This window comes from Suillus clintonianus (assembly GCF_016758775.1).
Source record: "Suillus clintonianus strain FC179 chromosome Unknown DEU56scaffold_61, whole genome shotgun sequence".
Lineage (NCBI taxonomy): Eukaryota > Fungi > Basidiomycota > Agaricomycetes > Boletales > Suillaceae > Suillus > Suillus clintonianus.
In genome coordinates this window covers 55772-73831 of record NW_024539285.1, presented here as the reverse complement: position 1 = coordinate 73831, position 18060 = coordinate 55772, and the positions used below count along the sequence as shown (strand labels likewise).

Here is an 18060-nt window from a genome sequence, read left to right as displayed (position 1 = left end):
CACCCATCACGCCCGAGAAAACAGACAATATTGATCTAATCGGAGGCATTCGAACAAATGTGATCTGTGACGTGCGTGACAGTGCGTGACAATATTTTAATAGTTCAGTTTTTTTTTGATATCGATTCTCAACCTTGATCATCTTCCATGCCTACATCAGAAATAGACGACATTTTTGCTGCCAAAGGAAAGGCGAAAGCCATAGAACCTGCTCCCCTTCCATCCCTCAAGGAGAAGAAAGAGAAAAAGAAGAAAAGAAAAGACAGACCCCCCACCAGCGACGAAACGAAGGAGATCGATCGGTTTGCAGACTCAAAAACACTGAAAAAACGACCACTCCCCGAGACTGTTGTAGATCCATCATTTACATCTTCCAGCAGCAGTAAACGTCCAAAGTTGGATGCCTTAGCTTCTTCACAACGTGAAAAGACTTCCCACGAGACCCGCAAAGGGGATGAAGCCCGTTTCAAGGATTCGAGGGGATCTGGACCTAGTAAGTTGTTTTATTTTGTCCTCCTAACTTAACTGATGATCACGCTCGGCCAGGACGAAAAACTGACGATGGATTCAACATATATAAAGAAGATGAACTAGGTATTTCCAATGCCGGAGGAGGTATGTTGCGCGCTTGCTCCCTCCAACATTCAACATTCACCCGGCCCCAGACACACCGCTGTGTCCTTTCGATTGCGAATGTTGTATGTATTCGCTTGTCAAAATTGTTTCTGTAGGCTCAATACTTTCCAGGCTTTTGAACGGTAGTCACTCCATCTGTAGTTTTACGTGCAAGAAGATACCCGTATATTGGCCATGATATTCCGGCGCCAGTTTGCGATATGGTCAGACTGCATACGGCTCTTTTTAAGTCCCAGGTCATTTTCGCTTTCATTTGGCTTGATTGTCATTATAACCGCAAATCCGCGGCATTTGCCAACAGGCTGTCTCAGGTCAGTGTCAAAGCTTCTCGATCGATTTATCTTGCTCACTTTTCCTCACGCAGATCTTCATCGGTCTCGCATGCCACAATTTACACATTTGCATCTCACAACAGTGCAGGGGGACGCAGTTACCCCGCACATTTTTATGTCGGCTCTTTCGAAGCCTCCCAGTTAGCCTTCTGAGGTCATGATCTGTGGGGGTCAATGTGTAGCCAAAAGCGAACCATACATCCCTCTCCGTATTCTCCGATTCACTTGTTATCTGAGATGGCGTTTGTATTAATTTACTCTCGAGGGTCACATCGATAATATAAAAATGCTAGTCGTTTCAAACTGTCCTTTAAAAGCGTCTGTGTCCTAATCATCATCGTCATCGAGCTCAGCCAATTGCTTCGCCTTTTCATCTTCATTAAGCTCGCTCCCAAATGGGTTGACGCTTTCCGTGACGGCTCTCCTTACGTCTTCCGCCTTTTTATTGCGTTTCTCTTCCGCTCGTCTTTGTTCAGCTACTTGCCGTGCAAGATAGGCCTTGCTGCCAGGAACCTTCTCTGGATTCTTGCATACCTTCAATCGTCTATCAACCTCGCGAACGGCCTCCACATCAGGAGGATGTCCCATCTGCGTGATGATATATTTGATCGCTCCGAGGGTAGGGTCCAGGGTTGCAGAAAGTGGTTGCGCAGCGCCAGCTACCGCTTTCGAGTCAGCCCATCGTTCTGCGAGAAGCGGCGAGGCGAGAGCCAGGCTAGCGAGGGCGATTTGTGAGGGTGTGTAAATGAGTTCTGCATCAGTGAAGCGCGAAGCGCGGACGTGTTTGATGGCGATATCGTAGACATCATGTGGTCGAAGGTCCTCGGATACGTCGGGCAGACTCTGTAATTGCGTGAGTCATAGTACGGAAATGATGTTACAAACAGGATTACCTGGAGGTCAAGCCAAATGCCCCAGAGAGCGCGATGGGCGTGCCAAACTGCAAACTCGAAATTCAAACTCTGGGACACCAGGAACTCGAGGTCAAGAACGTCAGAGTTCGACGTTTTGGGGATGTTAGAAGTGTAAGACTCCAACGAAATTGGGTTATTGGTGGTCTTCGTGGCAAGAAACAGTGCGGTGAGCCTTCAAAGAGCATCGAGTCATTGGGGACACCAGTAGTATAACACACGAACGCACATCACATTCTTTGGATGCCAGTCCATCACAGTGTTTTTAAGATAGAATCGCTTCAAGTAGCTGATAGCGGTCGCCTCCACTTCCTCGGGGAAACGAAAATGGCCACACAGCTGAGGGATCTTGGTGATGTAAAGTTTCACAAGAAGCTGCTCTTCGTTTGCATTAAGGAACAACACGTCCGAGGACGATCCAGGCTACGACAAATTAATCCAATTCAATAGGCAGTGAAGCGACGAAGATTTGGTTTCGCACCTCATCTGCCTCGAAAGTGTTGCGTATGACCGCTACCGCAGCAGCATTGAGGGAAGTGCGAACTTGTTCCAGCTGTTCTGGGGAGTATCTCCAGCTTTTGTACTGCGTACTTCCCTCGTACAATGGTTTCCTCGTAGTCGAGGAGTTAGTCTGTGGGTCGATTACCTTGGCTGCATTATCAGCCGCCATGCGTCAGGTCGACTATTAATGATGCGACTTGTTTGTAGGTTAGTTGACTCATGAGCTGGGGTCTGCACAACGTTGTTGTTTGTTATTCGACTATGGTTTGGTCACTTGCCAACTACATCTATCACTTGGAATCTAGCATCGTCTACCTGTCTAGTCAGCTATGAGCGTTGCGGGACGGAAAATGCGATATTAATATTGTTGCACGTTCATAAAACCCGTGCGTGCATGCGCAACGATCTCACGTTTTTCGTCCCGGTCCTCCAAAGGTTCTGACAGTAGCCTACTAGCTACCTGACAGTGCGTGTCTTAGCCGTTCCATTGTTTCTTCGCCTCCATTTGGCGCTCCTTAGGAGCCACTTATCACTATCTAGGCACTTTGTTTCTTCCCAAGATCTTTGAAATGGTCAACCTTCCGACCAGCGCTCTTGCAATTGTCAATGCATCAACCCCAACTAGGTACGAATCATTCCTTCTTCTATTCTTAATGCCCAATGAGGGTCTCCGCACTACAGATAAGTTGTCGTGATCAAATTCAAGTCTCTGCTTGCCAACGATCCAAGCTTGAGTTTCACTTCAAGCTTCAAGATCTATGGTTCAGCTACCATCGAGGAGTAGTATCGTATTCCGTTGTGCCAGCAACAATCACTCTGACGACTGTGTTCATTCTGTTAGGGTCCGACTACTGTGATCACGTCGAATACAGATCCTGGGCGATACTTTACTGGATTAAGAGAGCGGCAGCACTGATGTAACGTGGGGAATACAGCGGTATGCTTATTGTGACTTTGACGCGCTTCTCTCGCAGATTGACGTGTCACAACACACTGGTACACATCACGCCCGGGATCCCCATGAAACACATCGAGCTATGTCAGGCTATGTCTGTCACTGACAGTGTAAACCCAGGAACGATCATCCCCTTGTTTGTAGAGCGCGCAGCTAGTGCTTTACCCCAAGTGCTCCTCATGTTCCTCGGATGGGCGCAGGCACGGTGAGCCACTGACAGATACACAAGTCAGTGTCACCGCGTTAGCACCGTCACTTTAACCCATCGTGACCGCATCTCCCGCGAATGTTTCCTCGGACATAGGCTTTTGGAAATAAGAACAGCAGCACGCCGGTGTATGAACCGTGATAGTGGCTATCTGAACCCAAAAAAAAGTCAAGACAACTCCTAGGAGAAGCTGCATGCACGGACCGGACCAAGTACCCTGTATGCTCACTTAGATTTGTATACTCGTATTAAGAATGAAAGTTATTATAAGCTGCAAGTAGAAAGATTCCGCTCTCTTCTTGACAGTTCCGCAGTAAGGTCTGACCTGGTGATGAAGGCAACTCGCTTATAATTGTTCCCCCGAGGACACTCAAAGTAGGAGACCTCAGATGGGTTGACGGGTCTAAGGCACTTGGCAATGACCTAGTAGCTGACCAAGTATGACAATCTATATCTTTCTATAGAAAGGGTGCGGTACCGATGATGGGCGCAATCAGAAGGAGATGCAGTTATGAAATATCGACTTTGTTTTCGTTATCTTTTAACCACTGTTTTATCCATTCAACGATGTTTGCAACGTTATTTTCGAGATCTTGGGAAGATTCGCTTTTGAGATCAACAATAATCTGTTGGGGGTAGGAGTCTCGGGCCTCTTGGAGGACGACTTCCATTATCTCCGCTTCGTTGTTTTCTTGTATCTTTTTAAGAGGATAGTTACTGTAATGGCGTCAAATGTGCACTGATTTCGATTCTGATAAGAGGTACGCACCGTTTTTCGAGGCGTTCCCATAGCATGGTATGATTGCAGCGTAGAACGACGACTAGATCTGCCCATCGCTCGGGGAATATGTCACAGGTGTGCCAATCAAGAATTATTCCACCAGCGGATACTAATGGTTCGAGTTCATCTAACAACTGATATGGATCAGTGAGACAGGGAAGTGGATGAAGAATGTCCGCGGACCTTGTCTTCGTCTACGGTGTAACTTTGCCATTGCTCATCAAAGCCTTGATGAAAGCCATTATCTTTGACCAATTGACCGACGTTGATGTGCTTTAGAGGGACTGGTGAAGCATCCTGTAGTAGTTGAGCATGAGTTGATTTTCCAGTACCTGGAGTTCCGGTGATGATGATAACTGGAGAGGGCGGCATGGATGTTACGGATATAGGCTAGCTATGGAAAGATATATTTGTGCGATGATCGGATATAATTAACTGCTGTCATTTGCATTTTGAGCGGACGAACCGTCATCAAGTAATCTACACTTTTTGAGATGTGACTCTACCATTAACTTCATGTATTCATTCTAGTCAACTTAACATGCCTTCTCCTCCTCCTCTCCATCATTACCTACCGACACCGCCAATGATAACCCCAACTCCATCCTCATCACCTCAATCACAAATTGTCATTCAACTCAACACAATCCTCACAATAGCAGCAGCAGATTTCCCTCATTTTTATCCCTCAGACTTACCAACTCAAGCTTTTCAGCCCGTTTACAATATATTCAACGACGGTTCCCTCGTAGCGCCCCCCTTCTTCGATGACCTTTGCACCACCTACCTCGCACTCGTCATCATCGCCTGCCTCTTCACCGTATTCGCAAGGAATATCTACACCTCAATTGCATTCATATGGTCCGGTAAAGTTCGCAAGAAGAGTCTCTTGTACACCGTATTCTTCAGTCAACTTCTCGCAATCCCTGCACTATTACCTTTGCTTATCGCCCAATTTCACCCTGCTTTCGATTGTCAACTGTAAGTCATTCTTCCAATCAATCTTCAAAATCCCCTCGTTGACTTTCTTATGTAATCAGCATCTTACGCGTAACCGTCGCTAGCGGCGGAATATCCCTCTCTTTATTGGTGCGTTCCACAAATCACTTCTCTATCCCTTCATACCTCATATCTACACAGATAACTGGTATTCTAGGCGTCAAGGCTTACCGATGCCTAGACAACTCTCGCTTAGTTCTAGTCGTCTTAGCCGCCCTCAGGAGTGCCGCACTTGTTCTCCTGGCTCTCGATCTAGTCTCACTCCGTAGTCATCGCAGTCTTGCAGGTGCGTATTTCTTCTGTCTTTATCCTCACTAAAATTTACTCAATCAACCACCAGGGCGCTGCTATCGACCATCTGATTCCATCTCATATGCTTTCATAATACTTTTGTTCGTCGAATCGTTCTTCGTTTGTCTTTGCTGTGAGTTCCAATTCATTACTTTACCACAACGAGACTCACCATCACAGTTCTTTATGCTGTTTGGAAATCCAATGGCTCTGCCGCTGTCCGGGGCAGAATCACCGTATCACTTTCTCTTGACGATGTCGCTGATCCCCCTCTCGACACTCGGAAAGAGAGCATCGAGAGTCACAAGACCGCAAACAGTCGCCGCGGCTGGTGGGACTATGTTTCTACTGTAGACCATCCTGGTCCCCTTTCGCCCAGATCCCGCAGGACTCAGTCTCTCACCCATGACCCGACTATTCTCATGGGCGCCCGAGACGGTCTTTTCAAGTTTCGTACAGGTGAAAGAGTACGTGATGCGGAGAATGTGCCCTCTAGACCCCCGCTGCCTACAGAATTCCCTCTCACTCGCACATCGACAGTCCGCGTGTCCACTACAATACCAAATATTCACAACGACGCCCTCCCAATTCCTCGGCGGTCTTCTTCTCCCGCCGTCTCGTCCATAAGTCGCATAAGTCGGTATATGCCTCGAGTGAAATTGTTTAGAGAAGTCATGAGAGATGAAGTAAGCGATATTTACCCGTTCATTATGTTGTCCAACCTCACGTAATTATTCAGTTATTCTACACTACCTTTATCACCGCTTCCACCGTCACTTCCGTCATAATGACTATAGTCGGTGTTAACAGCGCGGGCCCAGCCGACCATGTGGCTTGGATGGGTTTTGATTGTGAGTGGGCTCGAGTGAACCAACATATCCAGTATTTTTAAACATGTTAATCCAGGGGTCTTGATTTCGTATCTTGTGATGCACAGTTTTGGTCGCGTCATCCGCAGGCACGAAACCGAAGCCTTACTACAGCAGCCTAGTACTTGGCATCGTAATGTGCGTGCAAACCGCACTACCGCAGAGCTCGACGACGGGAGGGTAAGAGCTAACCGGTCTTCCTTTGGACGATCATTTCAAGTGCGCACCCGCCACTGTCCAATAACTCGTCGGCATGACGCTGCTGAAGGTTTATGCGATCCCTCCACCCGATACATGACGACTTCTCATTCCCCAAGAGGAGATACTAATGTGTTCTCTCTACACAGAGTTGATACCAGAAATAATACCGCCTTACCCACTCATCCGCCCACCCCCGAAGTCGACTATTTTCCCTCTGATTCTTCATCATGTCATAGAAGTGATACTAAACACGCGGAGGAAAACATCTTGGGGTACCGGTATGATGATAGTTTACCTAGTTTACCACCACGTCCTCATTCAGACGATCAACATTCATTCCAAGCTAGTCCCATTGTAATATAGATACTGCACATCCAATTTACTTGCACTGCAATAGAGCTTGTGATATGAGGGGGGGCTAAACTATGACTTGGTCAGGACTTGAGCCTGGTGATCTCTGTTATTACATCAAAAGAGGGGGAAAGAGGCTCTTTGCTTTGAGTTGTCGTCTAAACCGTTTCCTCGATATCTGTTCGTGCTGAATGTTTAGCCCCTGTCCATCCCGGATCAGTGATCAGTAATATCAAAACTCCCACGATTAGTTTATCAAAGCTTCAAAGCTTCAAGGTTCGCGATGGACGACGACGAGCTCATCAGTGTGCTGCCTATCCACTATTCAAACAGTCTCAGCCCAAACGTGCACATTCATCAATTCCCGCTTCTTTCTCGTCCACTACAAACACCGCCCTCTGCTGCACTCAGTGGAAAACGAATTCGCGCACGAATAAAGCCAATCACGCGGCGATTAGAGATTCATGTACCAGTAGATCCGCGCCCAGAGGTGTGGAATGGCGAACGGAGCAAGGAACTTGGTGCTGCTCGACAAGAAGATGACCGCGAAAAAAATCAGGATGTTGGGAAAATGAGGCAGATGGAAGGAGAGGAGCCGCGGTTGATGGAAGTGCGCATGCGCAGCGAATTGATACCGCAGGAAGGCGCGTACATGTTAGGAGTGGTTCGCAATGGTCTGTGATGCGTCCTCGTCTAAGGCGATGGCGTCGGTCTCATCTAGTGCATGAAGGTCAATTACACCTGCAACCTATCAGCGAAACCCACCAATTTCGACCAACGCTGACGTACTTGGATATCATGTCTCGAAAGAGTCGACGTTCGAGAGGCGATGCTGGATCTGATGACGATTCTGACGACGGTCCTCCGCCTGACCCTGACGAGCCGCCACCAGTACAGACTACATCAAAGAAAGAAAGAAAGCCGCTTGAAGTGAAAGAAGTTCAAGTGTCCGCGCGAAAAGCTGCAGATGACAAGGGTAATTTGCAAGGAGGTCTATCTGCCGTGCGACGTGAAATGCTGCTTGCCATCCGAGCTGAGGAAGACGAGGTCTGGGAAGACCTAGACTTTTGTGATGGAGAGGTATTCTTTCTTTCTTGATAGGGCGAGCTGGATACTGATTACTTGGTGTAGACTGCTGAAGGACACGAAGTGTTTGAAGCTGTGTTTTCGCAAAACGAAGAGCATTTAGAATGCAAGTCTGATATTACTGCTTTTTTGAAGGGCATTAAAGGACTAGTACTATAGATATTTATGATGAACGCATGGACACGGTAGCTATTGAAGATGGCCGTGTTGCTTCTAACTTCGATGCAACTTCATTCTGCGTCACTCAGCGCAAATATAATACAAGAGCGACGACGACGGTTTGCTTTCATGCCCTTCCACCATGTCCGATAGCGAGACTGAACCAGAGTCTGACGTTCCTTCATGCCCATTGGACCCCACCACTACTAGTACTATCGCTCAGCTGGTGAACACGCCCAAAACCGATTCCTCAGATCCCATCAGCGCCGTGAACTCAGCCGTCAAGATCTTAGAGTCTTTGGATTTCAGTCTTATTCGCAAGGTAGTATCGCTCTCGAAATCAGCGGATACTAACCACATACTCAACACACACTCAAATGTTTACAGGACGCGTCTTTGCATGGAACCATTCAGGAGTCATCGATCACACTCCTGGAGTTCTTGCATGTCGTGCTTACGATGAGTCCAACCTTCGCTCATGATGTGCGCCGCATGATGCAATCCCTCGCTCACATACGTAGGTGAATTTTTAATTATTGCTTACCTCTGTTCATGAGGTGCTTATTCTCAAGTGCGACCATCCTTCCTAAATCTGCTGTTCCAGTACCGGCGTCTATTTCACGCTCTAGCCGTCCAAGAGCTAAAAACAGTCGCAGTTATTCCAATCATTATATCTTGGGTAGACGCTGTCCTTGCAAAGCTCGGCGATGTGGTTTCACGTGTCGCGAGCGCCATGCATGATCGCTACTTCGACGATGGTCTTCCTGAAGCTTTGAAGAAACGAAGAGAGGAAGATAATCTACGGGCTGCGGCTCAGCTCCCAGGTAGTTAGTAATCTTGTTGGATGTCAGTCTCGTTGATGTTGTTTTAGATAGGTGGGATTCCGTCCCTTCGGTACTGACATCCGAAAAAGCTTCACCTGCCGCGAAGCGCTTATCCCTTCGCCTATTGCTCTCGCGATATGTATTGCAACCCCAGTTAGTTCTTCCTCCAATGGTTGTCGATGCACCACTGAATGACAGGTGAGTGTTCACCCGACTCTTTTGGCGTCACCAGACCTGATCGTATCAACAGTATGGTCTTGTTGCTTCCCTATCTAGCAGAATTTATGCAGCACACCGTGGTGCAACTCTCAGAGTGCTCTCCACTACACGCGCAACACCAATCCGGATTTCAGGAGCGCATGAATTGCGCAATGCTGCTCTCACTTTTCGCTGTTCGTATTTCACATTTTCAGCCCAAAACGACGACAATTAATGCATGACAGCTCGTGGACCTTGCGACAAATCCAAAAGATGCAGAAACAGATGTTCCGTTTCGACCATACACACTAGCGACAGTGATAAAACTGCTACGTTTTGTAATGCTTGTTGACAACACATTCTCAGCGCAAACTGCTGTATCGGCTTGCCCAGATCTCGATGCCCCGCGGGTTGTTCTCGTTTTATGGAGGCATTTCGTACCTTGGACCTGGCGACTACTCACGGAATGCAATGGGTCTGACTCGGAGACCATCATATTTCTGGTCAGAACTCCATCTTCTTATTTGAAGGCCCTTCATTGATTAGAGTAGACGACTACGTGGCTTCACCACGCATTCGACTCAGATCCTCAAACTACTTTATCTACGCTGGCGACCTTTACTGGCGACGAACACGGTAAATATATGATCCGTGCATATCTTGTGAGTGGTATGTAGACCGGCCGTTTAATGCTCTCATTTCTTTGGCTCCAGGCCTACTTTTCTCGGCTTTTAGCGTATCTTTCTTCAGCTCCGCGTCCTCGAAATCTTACCACAACTCAAACGGATGTTCTACTAAAGACTTGTCAGTACTTCGTTCATTGGAGCGATTCAGATTTGTTAGGCATTCGCAAGTCTAGCGATTGCTGCAGATACCTCACTCTTCTCTTCGTCTATCTTTCGTGCGTTGAAAACGGACACGATGGTAAGTCGAACTTTCTCTGCGTTAAAGTCGTTACTCAAGCCTGTGAGTGACGTCAGCTAGCGACTACGTTACACACGCCATGGCTAGGATGCAGCCTAGAAGCCTGAGGGATGGCTGGAAGCAGGCGATACAGGAGGAATCATCAAAGTTTAACGATGAGTTAGAGAAAAGTAGGTTTATACTTTGTAAAATTCAAGTAATAATAAGTCTGCAACAGGCATGTCCACTACTCGGATGCAAGCATTCCATCAACTGAAACGTTTCTGGCTCACTTACGTTTCCATAGGCAGCTACTCGAGGATAGGCCTGACAAGAATCATATTCGCAGAGCGAAACAATTTCTCGACTTTTTGACTATCGAGTGCTTTTCAAATGTCCAGATCTCAAACCAGAAGTTAATAATCGAGTTCCTCGAGGCCACGATGGAATATTTGCATCGTGAATCCGCAGAAGAGCGTCTGCCGAGTTTGTCCACGAGTTTCCTCTCGTGTTTGACAGCATTCCAGCGTGGACAGCCTGTAATCAGGGTTTGTGATGCTCCTTTGCTATCCGATGCCGAAAGCATCTGGCAAGTCGCTATAGACAACGCCACTCCTGATTTAGCCCTGGCTTGTAAGCGTCGAATTGAGATAGATTCGCAAAGTTCTCACGTCTGCTGTAGCTTCATTTGCTTTGCATATAATCTTATCCCGCAGACTGCCAGAGCCACTTACCCAAGTAGAGGCCTGGGACTTCCTACGAAATGTTCTCCTGATGATTGGTTCGCAAGATTATTTGGGAGACGAAAGCCCCCTTGCTCTTGTTGTCAATCCGACAATATGCGATGCTCTCTCACAGCTGCTGAGGAATGCAGACGAACATACTGGTGCGCACGTATCTCGGAATACTGCCCTGGAATCCCTCATCGATAATTGTGACCCCTAGCGATGGTGATGCAGTCTTCTCCGTGGACATCGCATCTCCGATCAGCATTGCAACGGATTCAAAGTTCAGATGATTGTCCCGACTCGGAAGGCTACTCATCATGGCTGAAGAAGATCATTTTGAAGCCTGCGGCAGATTTAATGAACCAGGTAGGGTCTTGGACCAAACGTAGTAGCGAAGCTAAGCGACAAAGATAGATTACGCGAACGTCAGACTCAGGGGAGCTGCGTCAAGTGAGATTTCACCTTGTCCTTCTGAAGCTATGTCATATACCAACATAGGTTCAGGCTACAACAGCGATTGATATAATACCATGTCGCATCAACGGTCTATTCCAGCTTGTCTGTGTACCTCGTAGTCAGTCATTCAAATTGTATCAGGGAATAGTTTCTAACACTGCAGCATTAGTGAGTTAGAGTTCTTTGGGTGCCATCAAGTAGCACTCTCAAGGCACCTGAAGCGCCTTGCAGAAACAGATGTGTACACCGCCAGGTGAGCCGAGCCGAGAATAAGGCTGTAATGAAAATAGGCGTCAATACGGATCGTCATTGTTGCAACGCTGGACAGGGGCTTCCTGGCCAGGCTTAACGGGTCAGCGAATATTCTGCGATTGGCACCTGAAGGGCCTGCATGACCGCTACGTCATTTTGATATGAACAAAGCGGCCTAATCCACTCACATACATCAAACGCATATGGTAACGAATGTACGCCTTCGCAGATGCCCACACTATTCGCGCGAAGAAGTGTTATTGTACCTGGTGATCGTAAGTGAAGTCTCGTGCAACACGAGGCACCTTTGAGGGTGGGGTATTTCAAATTCTGGCATTTCGGTGAAGCGAAACAACTTCTTGGAAGACTGCATCTGGATACACTTACATGGTTGTTGCATAATATTTCATTCCATTGGTTGGAATCGGCAGCATGCTGAGCCGAGGGAGAACTTGTTCCATACCACTGGATTGGCGCTAACGTGTATTCAAGTCAGCTGTCAGGAGCTGTAACGCCACGGTTCGTATCTAACCGTATGCACAAAGTACATATCATTTGAATTGAGAAGGATGGTGCCCGCACGTAAGACGGCGATGTTTGTATTCGAATAGTGTTCAACGTTGGCTAACCTCACTGAGGGGTCTGCAGACATAATCCGTTATATAAGCTGCCAGTGATATGTCATTCAATGAGCCTGAAGCGACACGGAACGTCAAGGAGTCTCTTTCCATTCTACCACCACCACTACCACCACCTTCCGTTTCTCATAGCCGCCAGCGTCGACGAAGACGTCTCAATCTTTTATACGTTCAAAGTCCATGTCGGAGTCCCCGTCAACATTCAATTATCATCGACGATCCCACTCAGCTTCTTCGCCCTCACCCTCGCCCGTTCCAAAAACTCTATGGCGTCCAGCAAGCAAACGAGCTCGTTCATCGTGCAATAGCCCCGCCCTTCCAGACTCCGCACCCTCCCAAGCACGCAATTTCGACTTTTGGCGGACGGGCAAGAGACTCCGCAGAGACATATCCGTTCGTGCCGATGACATCGCTGCTGCCTATCCTAGAGTCACTAATTATCATGTGTATCTTCAGCCCCCTTCTGTGACATATACCACTGGGTCCTCCACTCCGGTATCGACGGATAGCCAAAGCTCCGGACTCAGTTCTTCTGCTCCCCACACCCCACTATTCGCTGCTACTCCAGAAGACTTTCTCCTGTTCCCTAGTCGCTCAAGTCATAAAGAAACCGCATCCAAAAAGTCAAGAACGAAGTCCACGAACCCTTCCGGCATTCGGGACTCACATTCTGACATTTCCGAGGCCGACGCTACTCGCCTCAGGTCGGATGCATTCTGGGAACTCCGGAGGAGTATTGCCGTAAGCGGGGAAGGCCTTGTAAAGCGGATGCGTGATTTTGAGCATTCCCGTTTAAAATCGGGTATATACAACCGCGCTAGAACCGTTGACAGACGAAGAGCCAAGATGCGGCATTCCCCCAGCGTCCCCGTTACCAGATCTGTCAGAAGGTCTAGCAGCTCTGAGAGCGACGAAGATGATGTCCAAATATACTCGGGAGAACTCTGCGGTCCTCCTGTCTCGCGTCAAAAGCGAGCCTCGAGTCTTGGGTCCATGGACATGGGCAATGATGAGACGCAGGCCAGTCCATTCACAGAATATGTGGATCAAGCATCCACCCGTTCTTCGTTCTCCAATGACGACGCAGATGATCTTTCCTGCCGCTCCTGTAACACCGCATTTCCCCCCCACGCATTGCATTCAACATCATCATCTCCAGCATATAAATATTCTGCTTATACCATGGCATTTAGTCCAGCTCTATCTGGTCCTTCATTCAGCTCACCAGCTTGTTCCTTTGAGGCGCCGCGTTCCGGCACCACAAACCAAAACTCCATTTTTCCATCGTCTTATCCCAACGCTGCATCCTTGGCTTCCAGCCAGGAAGATGTATCTCTGACCTCTTCTGCCTCCCGGACTGAAAAGGCCATTGCGGCTCTTAGTTTGGCAATAGCCAACGGTGCAGCAGGTCTGGGCGACTATGACGTCCTTCATGATCTTGATATCCCTTCTATCATGATAGACTCCCAAGCGGGTGAGCTCTGGCACTAGATGACGCATCACCCCTCACAACTGCAATTATCCGGATCTTATCTTTCAAAAGTCATTGTTTATGCCCTCATTTCCATAGGATAGTGCAACCTCCGTCTGGACTGGAACAAGATCCAAAATTCCTATCTCTCTTTTTAACAGCAATATTTTTTCTTTATGCACACACTCTGATACCGTAGTCACGGTTTTGCAGATTTCTTTGCCATTGAATTGTTCTGTAGAATGCTTCCCTTTTTTTTTGGATGATCGACGAAACTGTATTTTATCAATCATGTATCTGAACTGTTATTTGGAGATAAATGATATGCAGATTCGAAGCAACTGAGGCGATAGCACTAATGAAAACTTGAGATCCAGATGAAAATCGTCCAGAAACGTTGCACTGAGTTGAGTTGAGTTTGTATAGATTGCGACAAAGAGATCGAAAGCAAGTGGATGACGAGACGTTTGAAGCATCAAGCACAAAAGTCCTCCATCGTCACATTCAGACGAGTGATATCAGTGGGTGTTGGTTTAGCTTCACTGTCCTGCTGACAAGCAACTTCTGGGCTTGCATGTGCCGAAGCCGCACGCGGTACAGCATCCAATGAGGGAGGTTGCTGAGATGCTCCTTGCTCCCGTGTCTATTCTCTTTCCTTCTGTAACTTATCAACCACTTCTTCCATCTTAATGCGCTTACGCATTTCCTCTAGATAAAGCTCTTCAGCTCGTCTTCGAGCCTGGCATTCAATCTCCAGTTGACGATTCATGGCTAGTTGACAGGAACGGTTAGTTCAGTCAACGCAATGCAACTGGTGCAAGTACCGGTGATTAAGTGCTGCACAGCAGGAGGGACGTAGACAGATGGCGCTGTGGGAGATATTGGCACCCATGGCGAAAGCACCTCGTGCAGGTCCAGCATGTGAAAACCCAAAACGACATCATCAATATCAGCTTGAGATGAAACAACGAGCTGAATATCAACGGTAGAAAGAGAAGCTGAAGAATCTTCAGGTTCGGCAGGGGCAGCAGGGCCCGCCGAAATCGTAGTCTCGGGGAGGATATCAAGCTTTGACATTATAGGACTACCGGGGGGATGCACATCAACGGCAGAAAGAGAAGCTCTGGTTGAAGAATCTTCAGGCTCGGCAGGGGCAGCAGGGCCCGCCGAAATCGTGGTCTCGGGGAGGATATCAAGCTTTGACATTATAGGACTACCGGGGGGATGCAATAACATGATATCACTGTCGGTAGCAAGTAGCTGGAGGGGCTGGTCCCCGGCCTCTGGCGAACCGTTGGCGGGGAAATGTGAAGCCTGGGCTATTATCTCCTTTGTCCCCTCATCAACATACTGCGAGGGAGCCATATCCTCAATCGCTGGATGTCTATTCTCCGGGGACGAGCTTGGATACCTCAAGTCGTAATCTGAAAGCGGTAAACGTTCTGCCGATGTGTTATATGTGGCTAATCCCTCAGCCTCAGCCTGCGGAGGAGTGAATAACGGCTCATTGGTAGCAGGCATTTCTGGGAGTGGCTCAGCCACGAGGTCAGACGGGGAGCCGAAAGGCCGAGGATAAGTAGATTCTATATAGTCGTTGGCTGGAGTGGGGTGTGATTTATCAGGTTCAATCACTTCACCAGACGGGATCTCCGCTTCTTTGCGGGGTTCTTGGCTTCCACGGTTGCTCGATAGGTGCAGCGTTGTGTCCCTATCCGTACTTGACAGCAGTGTTCCTTGAGACATGCGGAAATTTGCCCACTGTTCCATGAGCGCAGCCTTCGCACCCTCATCTGCAAGACTTATGTTACGTGGAGGTTTGCCCCTCTTCTTCTTGAGAGTAGGTGCTGAAGGTATCGAGCTCCCTGTGACACCGTGCTCCTCTCGAAATGACTCGGCCGAGTCCAGGGAATCCTTCGAAGCTGAGTGTGGATAGATGTCTCGACTTTTTGAAAGGATGGAAGCATGAATTTTCGTTGCCAGTCGTGCTGACATTCGAGTCGGCACACTGCTAACGGCGGTCTGTTTCACGAGAGTACTCAGCTCAGCGCTCGAACCACGCCGAGTTGCAGACTTGTGCTTCATTTTTTTCTGAGGTGGACTTGATGTAGTAGTTTGGTCATCTGGAACATCTGTTTGTCCGGAGGTTGCCACTGCGTCTCTGTTCTTAGATTTTGACGATCCGGTGGATGCTTTTGAGATGGTGCTATTTCTCAGCAAAGGTGTCAAATGTGCACCAGGTACGAACTCACGTGCACAAACGATAACACGAGAATTGGTTGTGTGGTCGGTGCCATCGATTTCATTGATGTCTTCGAATACCAAGCGTCCTAAAAGTTCGTCCATTCGTGCGACGAGGAGAATTTCATGAACAGGTACCACGTACTCCTCTTGTTAGCCATAGTTCAGATGCAAGTCCGTTGCAAAGTGATGACAGATGGCATGTCCTGAATCGCTCCTGGCAAGTTGATCCTGTACCATTTATGGTTGTCACGCAGTGAATGGCACCCATGATGAGCACGAGGGTTGTGATCTCCTGAGTCAACTCACCGACGAACACAAGCTGAACACGGTAAATGTATGCTGATAAGTTTTGGGATAATCGACAAATTGTTGGGTGCAAGTATGTAGCGCGATAAGTTTAACTTTGTACAGGTTTTGCGATCGTGCGAAACCGCTGTGCCCTGTGACGGTGAGCTTCAAGCACTTCTGACGGGTACCAAGTGGTTGCAACGTTGAGTTTATGCACAACTGAACAAAGGCTGAGCGCTGGTGTAACAAATGATGTGAAGTAGAAATTTCTGCGTTCAACGTTCAACGTTCAACGCCAAGTACTATAATTATGCTGACAGCTTGGGTAAAAATGATACGCTATGGATCCCTGAGCATAATAATAGAACAGAACGTAGGTACGACGGATAACATATTCATCACATAGTGGCACCTAGCACCTTCGCAGCCAAAGCGCGCAATATCTGGTTAGACCTCGTCAGACGGCACATAATGTTAATGGAGTCGACGAATTGGATTCTCACCTCCGCCTTCTGGCTACCTCCAAGTCCAGAGAATACGGCAGCAACACTCTTACCTTTGGCATCGCGTATCGCACCGACACGGTTACCTGCATATGCGCCTATCATGAGACCCGGGAGATTAGCGATTATGAACCCCATTCCTGTTGGATAAAATGTGTTCATTGAGAGAACTCTATAAGACGATGGATTACCGACCACCACCACAAACGGCGCCGAGGTATGACCACCATGGCGCGTGACGTTCGACCTCTGGACGGAGCAACTACAAAACATTGAATAATATACAGGGCTGAGAAAGTGGGAGCTGAACCTCATCGAATACGTCTGCAAATACATTCTCAGCATCGGGTCTCGGCCCTTGAGCTGGTGCTGCGCCTGCACCGCCAAACATGCTGGCAAAATTCATGAAGAAACTCGAGGACGCCTTCGGGTCACTGCTTTTATCCCCGGCGCCCTTCGAGGAATATAGTCCATCATATTCTTTCCGTCGTACTGGGTCCGACAAAACATAGTAGGCATCGGCTACTGCCTGCATAGTAGGTTGGTTAACGTGTTTTCCAGAAGTTGGCACGTTGCACGAACTTGGAATTTTTCTGTCGCCACCTTTCTCTGATCGTCAGTGGCATTGGCGAATCTATCAGGATGAGTCCTGCAAAGCTAAGTAGGTGAGTCGAAATAAGTGCAAGTGGTAGTATGACTGTCAAAGCACCTGAGTGACTCCCTTTTATAAGCCTGTCTGATCACCTCGGTGGTGGCCGTCTTTGGTACGTTGAGCAGCGCATAATAATCGGGAAAGCTCGACATGGGGAGTATCAAGAATGTCGAGGAAATAGAATTGGAAGTTACGGGGTATGGAGAATGAGCGTGCTCCAAGGATGCTCCAAGGGTCGTGCCACTTACATCATCGACCCGAGTCTATTCATTTCGGTCACAGTTGGCAAGAGGCTGTGGGATAACAATGATGACTTGGCAAGATACTATTAACATGTGGATTTTTTAACAGTGCTGTATTGCGCGATCTACGACGTGCTCCGGTCATGCTGATCGCTATCACCTGTGTAGGGATTCTTACCCACCTTATGGTCTCTATATCTCATTTCAACCTCACATAAACAGTGACTACTAAGCCTGCCATGACCCCTAGTCTGCTCTTTAATCGTCGCCGTTGGTCTTGGTAGTAGGAATGCAGACATCGACACGGTATAGTTCAAGTGTGGTCTCCTCACCCGCACTACTGGTGATAACGACGCGAACATCGATGAGGCGAATTCCTTCGTC

General features: G+C 48.0%; 9 protein-coding genes across 9 annotated transcripts; 5 read left to right on the top strand and 4 right to left on the bottom strand.

The window, feature by feature from the left end:
* Nucleotides 1-122: 122 nt before the first annotated feature.
* On the top strand, nucleotides 123-1272 carry DEU56DRAFT_816189 (uncharacterized protein). The gene is made up of 3 exons (XM_041353825.1): nucleotides 123-493; nucleotides 547-615; nucleotides 666-1272. Exons 1-3 carry the CDS (start codon nucleotides 148-150, stop codon nucleotides 812-814), a joined length of 564 nt encoding a protein of 187 aa, XP_041206102.1. The 5' UTR covers nucleotides 123-147; the 3' UTR covers nucleotides 815-1272.
* Nucleotides 1273-2620, bottom strand: DEU56DRAFT_816185 (cyclin-like protein). Its single transcript, XM_041353824.1, has 4 exons — nucleotides 2361-2620; nucleotides 2109-2302; nucleotides 1862-2054; nucleotides 1273-1811 (listed from the first exon to the last, which is right to left on the bottom strand). Exons 1-4 carry the CDS (start codon nucleotides 2547-2549, stop codon nucleotides 1296-1298), a joined length of 1092 nt encoding a protein of 363 aa, XP_041206101.1. The 5' UTR covers nucleotides 2550-2620; the 3' UTR covers nucleotides 1273-1295.
* Nucleotides 2621-4052: 1432 nt separating this feature from the next.
* DEU56DRAFT_741009 (AAA domain-containing protein) lies at nucleotides 4053-4696 on the bottom strand (the record flags this gene model as incomplete). Its single annotated transcript, XM_041348851.1, has 3 exons — nucleotides 4053-4260; nucleotides 4313-4458; nucleotides 4508-4696. The coding sequence occupies 3 exons, from the start codon at nucleotides 4694-4696 to the stop codon at nucleotides 4053-4055; spliced, it is 543 nt and encodes a 180-aa protein (XP_041206100.1).
* Nucleotides 4697-4778: 82 nt separating this feature from the next.
* Nucleotides 4779-7186, top strand: DEU56DRAFT_973482 (uncharacterized protein). The gene is made up of 6 exons (XM_041359519.1): nucleotides 4779-5305; nucleotides 5365-5609; nucleotides 5664-5747; nucleotides 5795-6300; nucleotides 6354-6465; nucleotides 6521-7186. The coding sequence occupies exons 1-6, from the start codon at nucleotides 4866-4868 to the stop codon at nucleotides 7045-7047; spliced, it is 1914 nt and encodes a 637-aa protein (XP_041206099.1). The 5' UTR covers nucleotides 4779-4865; the 3' UTR covers nucleotides 7048-7186.
* Nucleotides 7187-7190: 4 nt separating this feature from the next.
* Nucleotides 7191-8775, top strand: DEU56DRAFT_487712 (DNA-directed RNA polymerase III subunit Rpc5). Its single transcript, XM_041346459.1, has 4 exons — nucleotides 7191-7709; nucleotides 7766-8115; nucleotides 8167-8602; nucleotides 8668-8775. The coding sequence occupies exons 1-3, from the start codon at nucleotides 7319-7321 to the stop codon at nucleotides 8278-8280; spliced, it is 855 nt and encodes a 284-aa protein (XP_041206098.1). The 5' UTR covers nucleotides 7191-7318; the 3' UTR covers nucleotides 8281-8602; nucleotides 8668-8775.
* On the top strand, nucleotides 8423-11784 carry DEU56DRAFT_757968 (uncharacterized protein; the record flags this gene model as incomplete). The annotated part of the gene is made up of 14 exons (XM_041350191.1): nucleotides 8423-8602; nucleotides 8668-8797; nucleotides 8964-9107; nucleotides 9152-9302; nucleotides 9337-9496; nucleotides 9548-9805; nucleotides 9854-9964; nucleotides 10016-10226; nucleotides 10283-10400; nucleotides 10513-10868; nucleotides 10930-11091; nucleotides 11151-11299; nucleotides 11432-11557; nucleotides 11680-11784. 14 exons carry the CDS (start codon nucleotides 8423-8425, stop codon nucleotides 11782-11784), a joined length of 2361 nt encoding a protein of 786 aa, XP_041206097.1.
* Nucleotides 11785-12257: 473 nt separating this feature from the next.
* DEU56DRAFT_816141 (uncharacterized protein) lies at nucleotides 12258-14073 on the top strand. The gene is made up of 2 exons (XM_041353823.1): nucleotides 12258-12672; nucleotides 12736-14073. The coding sequence occupies exons 1-2, from the start codon at nucleotides 12460-12462 to the stop codon at nucleotides 13768-13770; spliced, it is 1248 nt and encodes a 415-aa protein (XP_041206096.1). The 5' UTR covers nucleotides 12258-12459; the 3' UTR covers nucleotides 13771-14073.
* A 145-nt stretch (nucleotides 14074-14218) lies between these two features.
* On the bottom strand, nucleotides 14219-15434 carry DEU56DRAFT_487681 (uncharacterized protein). The gene is made up of 3 exons (XM_041346458.1): nucleotides 15383-15434; nucleotides 14575-15333; nucleotides 14219-14521 (listed from the first exon to the last, which is right to left on the bottom strand). Exons 2-3 carry the CDS (start codon nucleotides 15269-15271, stop codon nucleotides 14394-14396), a joined length of 825 nt encoding a protein of 274 aa, XP_041206095.1. The 5' UTR covers nucleotides 15272-15333; nucleotides 15383-15434; the 3' UTR covers nucleotides 14219-14393.
* A 1088-nt stretch (nucleotides 15435-16522) lies between these two features.
* Nucleotides 16523-17682, bottom strand: DEU56DRAFT_816128 (DnaJ domain-containing protein). Its single transcript, XM_041353822.1, has 6 exons — nucleotides 17492-17682; nucleotides 17365-17431; nucleotides 17093-17311; nucleotides 16978-17044; nucleotides 16783-16922; nucleotides 16523-16722 (listed from the first exon to the last, which is right to left on the bottom strand). Exons 1-6 carry the CDS (start codon nucleotides 17584-17586, stop codon nucleotides 16678-16680), a joined length of 633 nt encoding a protein of 210 aa, XP_041206094.1. The 5' UTR covers nucleotides 17587-17682; the 3' UTR covers nucleotides 16523-16677.
* Nucleotides 17683-18060: the final 378 nt, after the last annotated feature.

Bases quoted from the DNA above. Each gene is read 5' to 3' on its own strand.
- DEU56DRAFT_973482 (XM_041359519.1), top strand. From the start codon at position 4,866: ATGCCTTCTCCTCCTCCTCTCCATCATTACCTACCGACACCGCCAATG. The intron at 5,306-5,364 runs GTAAGTCATTCT...TTATGTAATCAG, and splicing joins CCTGCTTTCGATTGTCAACT to CATCTTACGCGTAACCGTCG. The intron at 5,748-5,794 runs GTGAGTTCCAAT...TCACCATCACAG, and splicing joins GTTCTTCGTTTGTCTTTGCT to TTCTTTATGCTGTTTGGAAA.
- DEU56DRAFT_816185 (XM_041353824.1), bottom strand. From the start codon at position 2,549: ATGGCGGCTGATAATGCAGCCAAGGTAATCGACCCACAGACTAACTCC. The intron at 2,303-2,360 runs GTGCGAAACCAA...AATTTGTCGTAG, and splicing joins ACACTTTCGAGGCAGATGAG to CCTGGATCGTCCTCGGACGT. The intron at 1,812-1,861 runs GTAATCCTGTTT...ACGCAATTACAG, and splicing joins GCATTTGGCTTGACCTCCAG to AGTCTGCCCGACGTATCCGA.
- DEU56DRAFT_487712 (XM_041346459.1), top strand. From the start codon at position 7,319: ATGGACGACGACGAGCTCATCAGTGTGCTGCCTATCCACTATTCAAAC. The intron at 7,710-7,765 runs GTCTGTGATGCG...TAGTGCATGAAG, and splicing joins GTTAGGAGTGGTTCGCAATG to GTCAATTACACCTGCAACCT. The intron at 8,116-8,166 runs GTATTCTTTCTT...TACTTGGTGTAG, and splicing joins TAGACTTTTGTGATGGAGAG to ACTGCTGAAGGACACGAAGT.
- DEU56DRAFT_816128 (XM_041353822.1), bottom strand. From the start codon at position 17,586: ATGTCGAGCTTTCCCGATTATTATGCGCTGCTCAACGTACCAAAGACG. The intron at 17,312-17,364 runs GTTCGTGCAACG...CCTACTATGCAG, and splicing joins TGGCGACAGAAAAATTCCAA to GCAGTAGCCGATGCCTACTA. The intron at 16,923-16,977 runs GTCGGTAATCCA...TTTATCCAACAG, and splicing joins CGGCGCCGTTTGTGGTGGTG to GAATGGGGTTCATAATCGCT.
- DEU56DRAFT_816189 (XM_041353825.1), top strand. From the start codon at position 148: ATGCCTACATCAGAAATAGACGACATTTTTGCTGCCAAAGGAAAGGCG. The intron at 494-546 runs GTAAGTTGTTTT...ACGCTCGGCCAG, and splicing joins TTCGAGGGGATCTGGACCTA to GACGAAAAACTGACGATGGA. The intron at 616-665 runs GTATGTTGCGCG...ACCCGGCCCCAG, and splicing joins TATTTCCAATGCCGGAGGAG to ACACACCGCTGTGTCCTTTC.
- DEU56DRAFT_487681 (XM_041346458.1), bottom strand. From the start codon at position 15,271: ATGCCTGCTACCAATGAGCCGTTATTCACTCCTCCGCAGGCTGAGGCT. The intron at 14,522-14,574 runs GTACTTGCACCA...CCTGTCAACTAG, and splicing joins TGTGCAGCACTTAATCACCG to CCATGAATCGTCAACTGGAG.
- DEU56DRAFT_816141 (XM_041353823.1), top strand. From the start codon at position 12,460: ATGTCGGAGTCCCCGTCAACATTCAATTATCATCGACGATCCCACTCA. The intron at 12,673-12,735 runs GTTCGTGCCGAT...GTGTATCTTCAG, and splicing joins GACTCCGCAGAGACATATCC to CCCCCTTCTGTGACATATAC.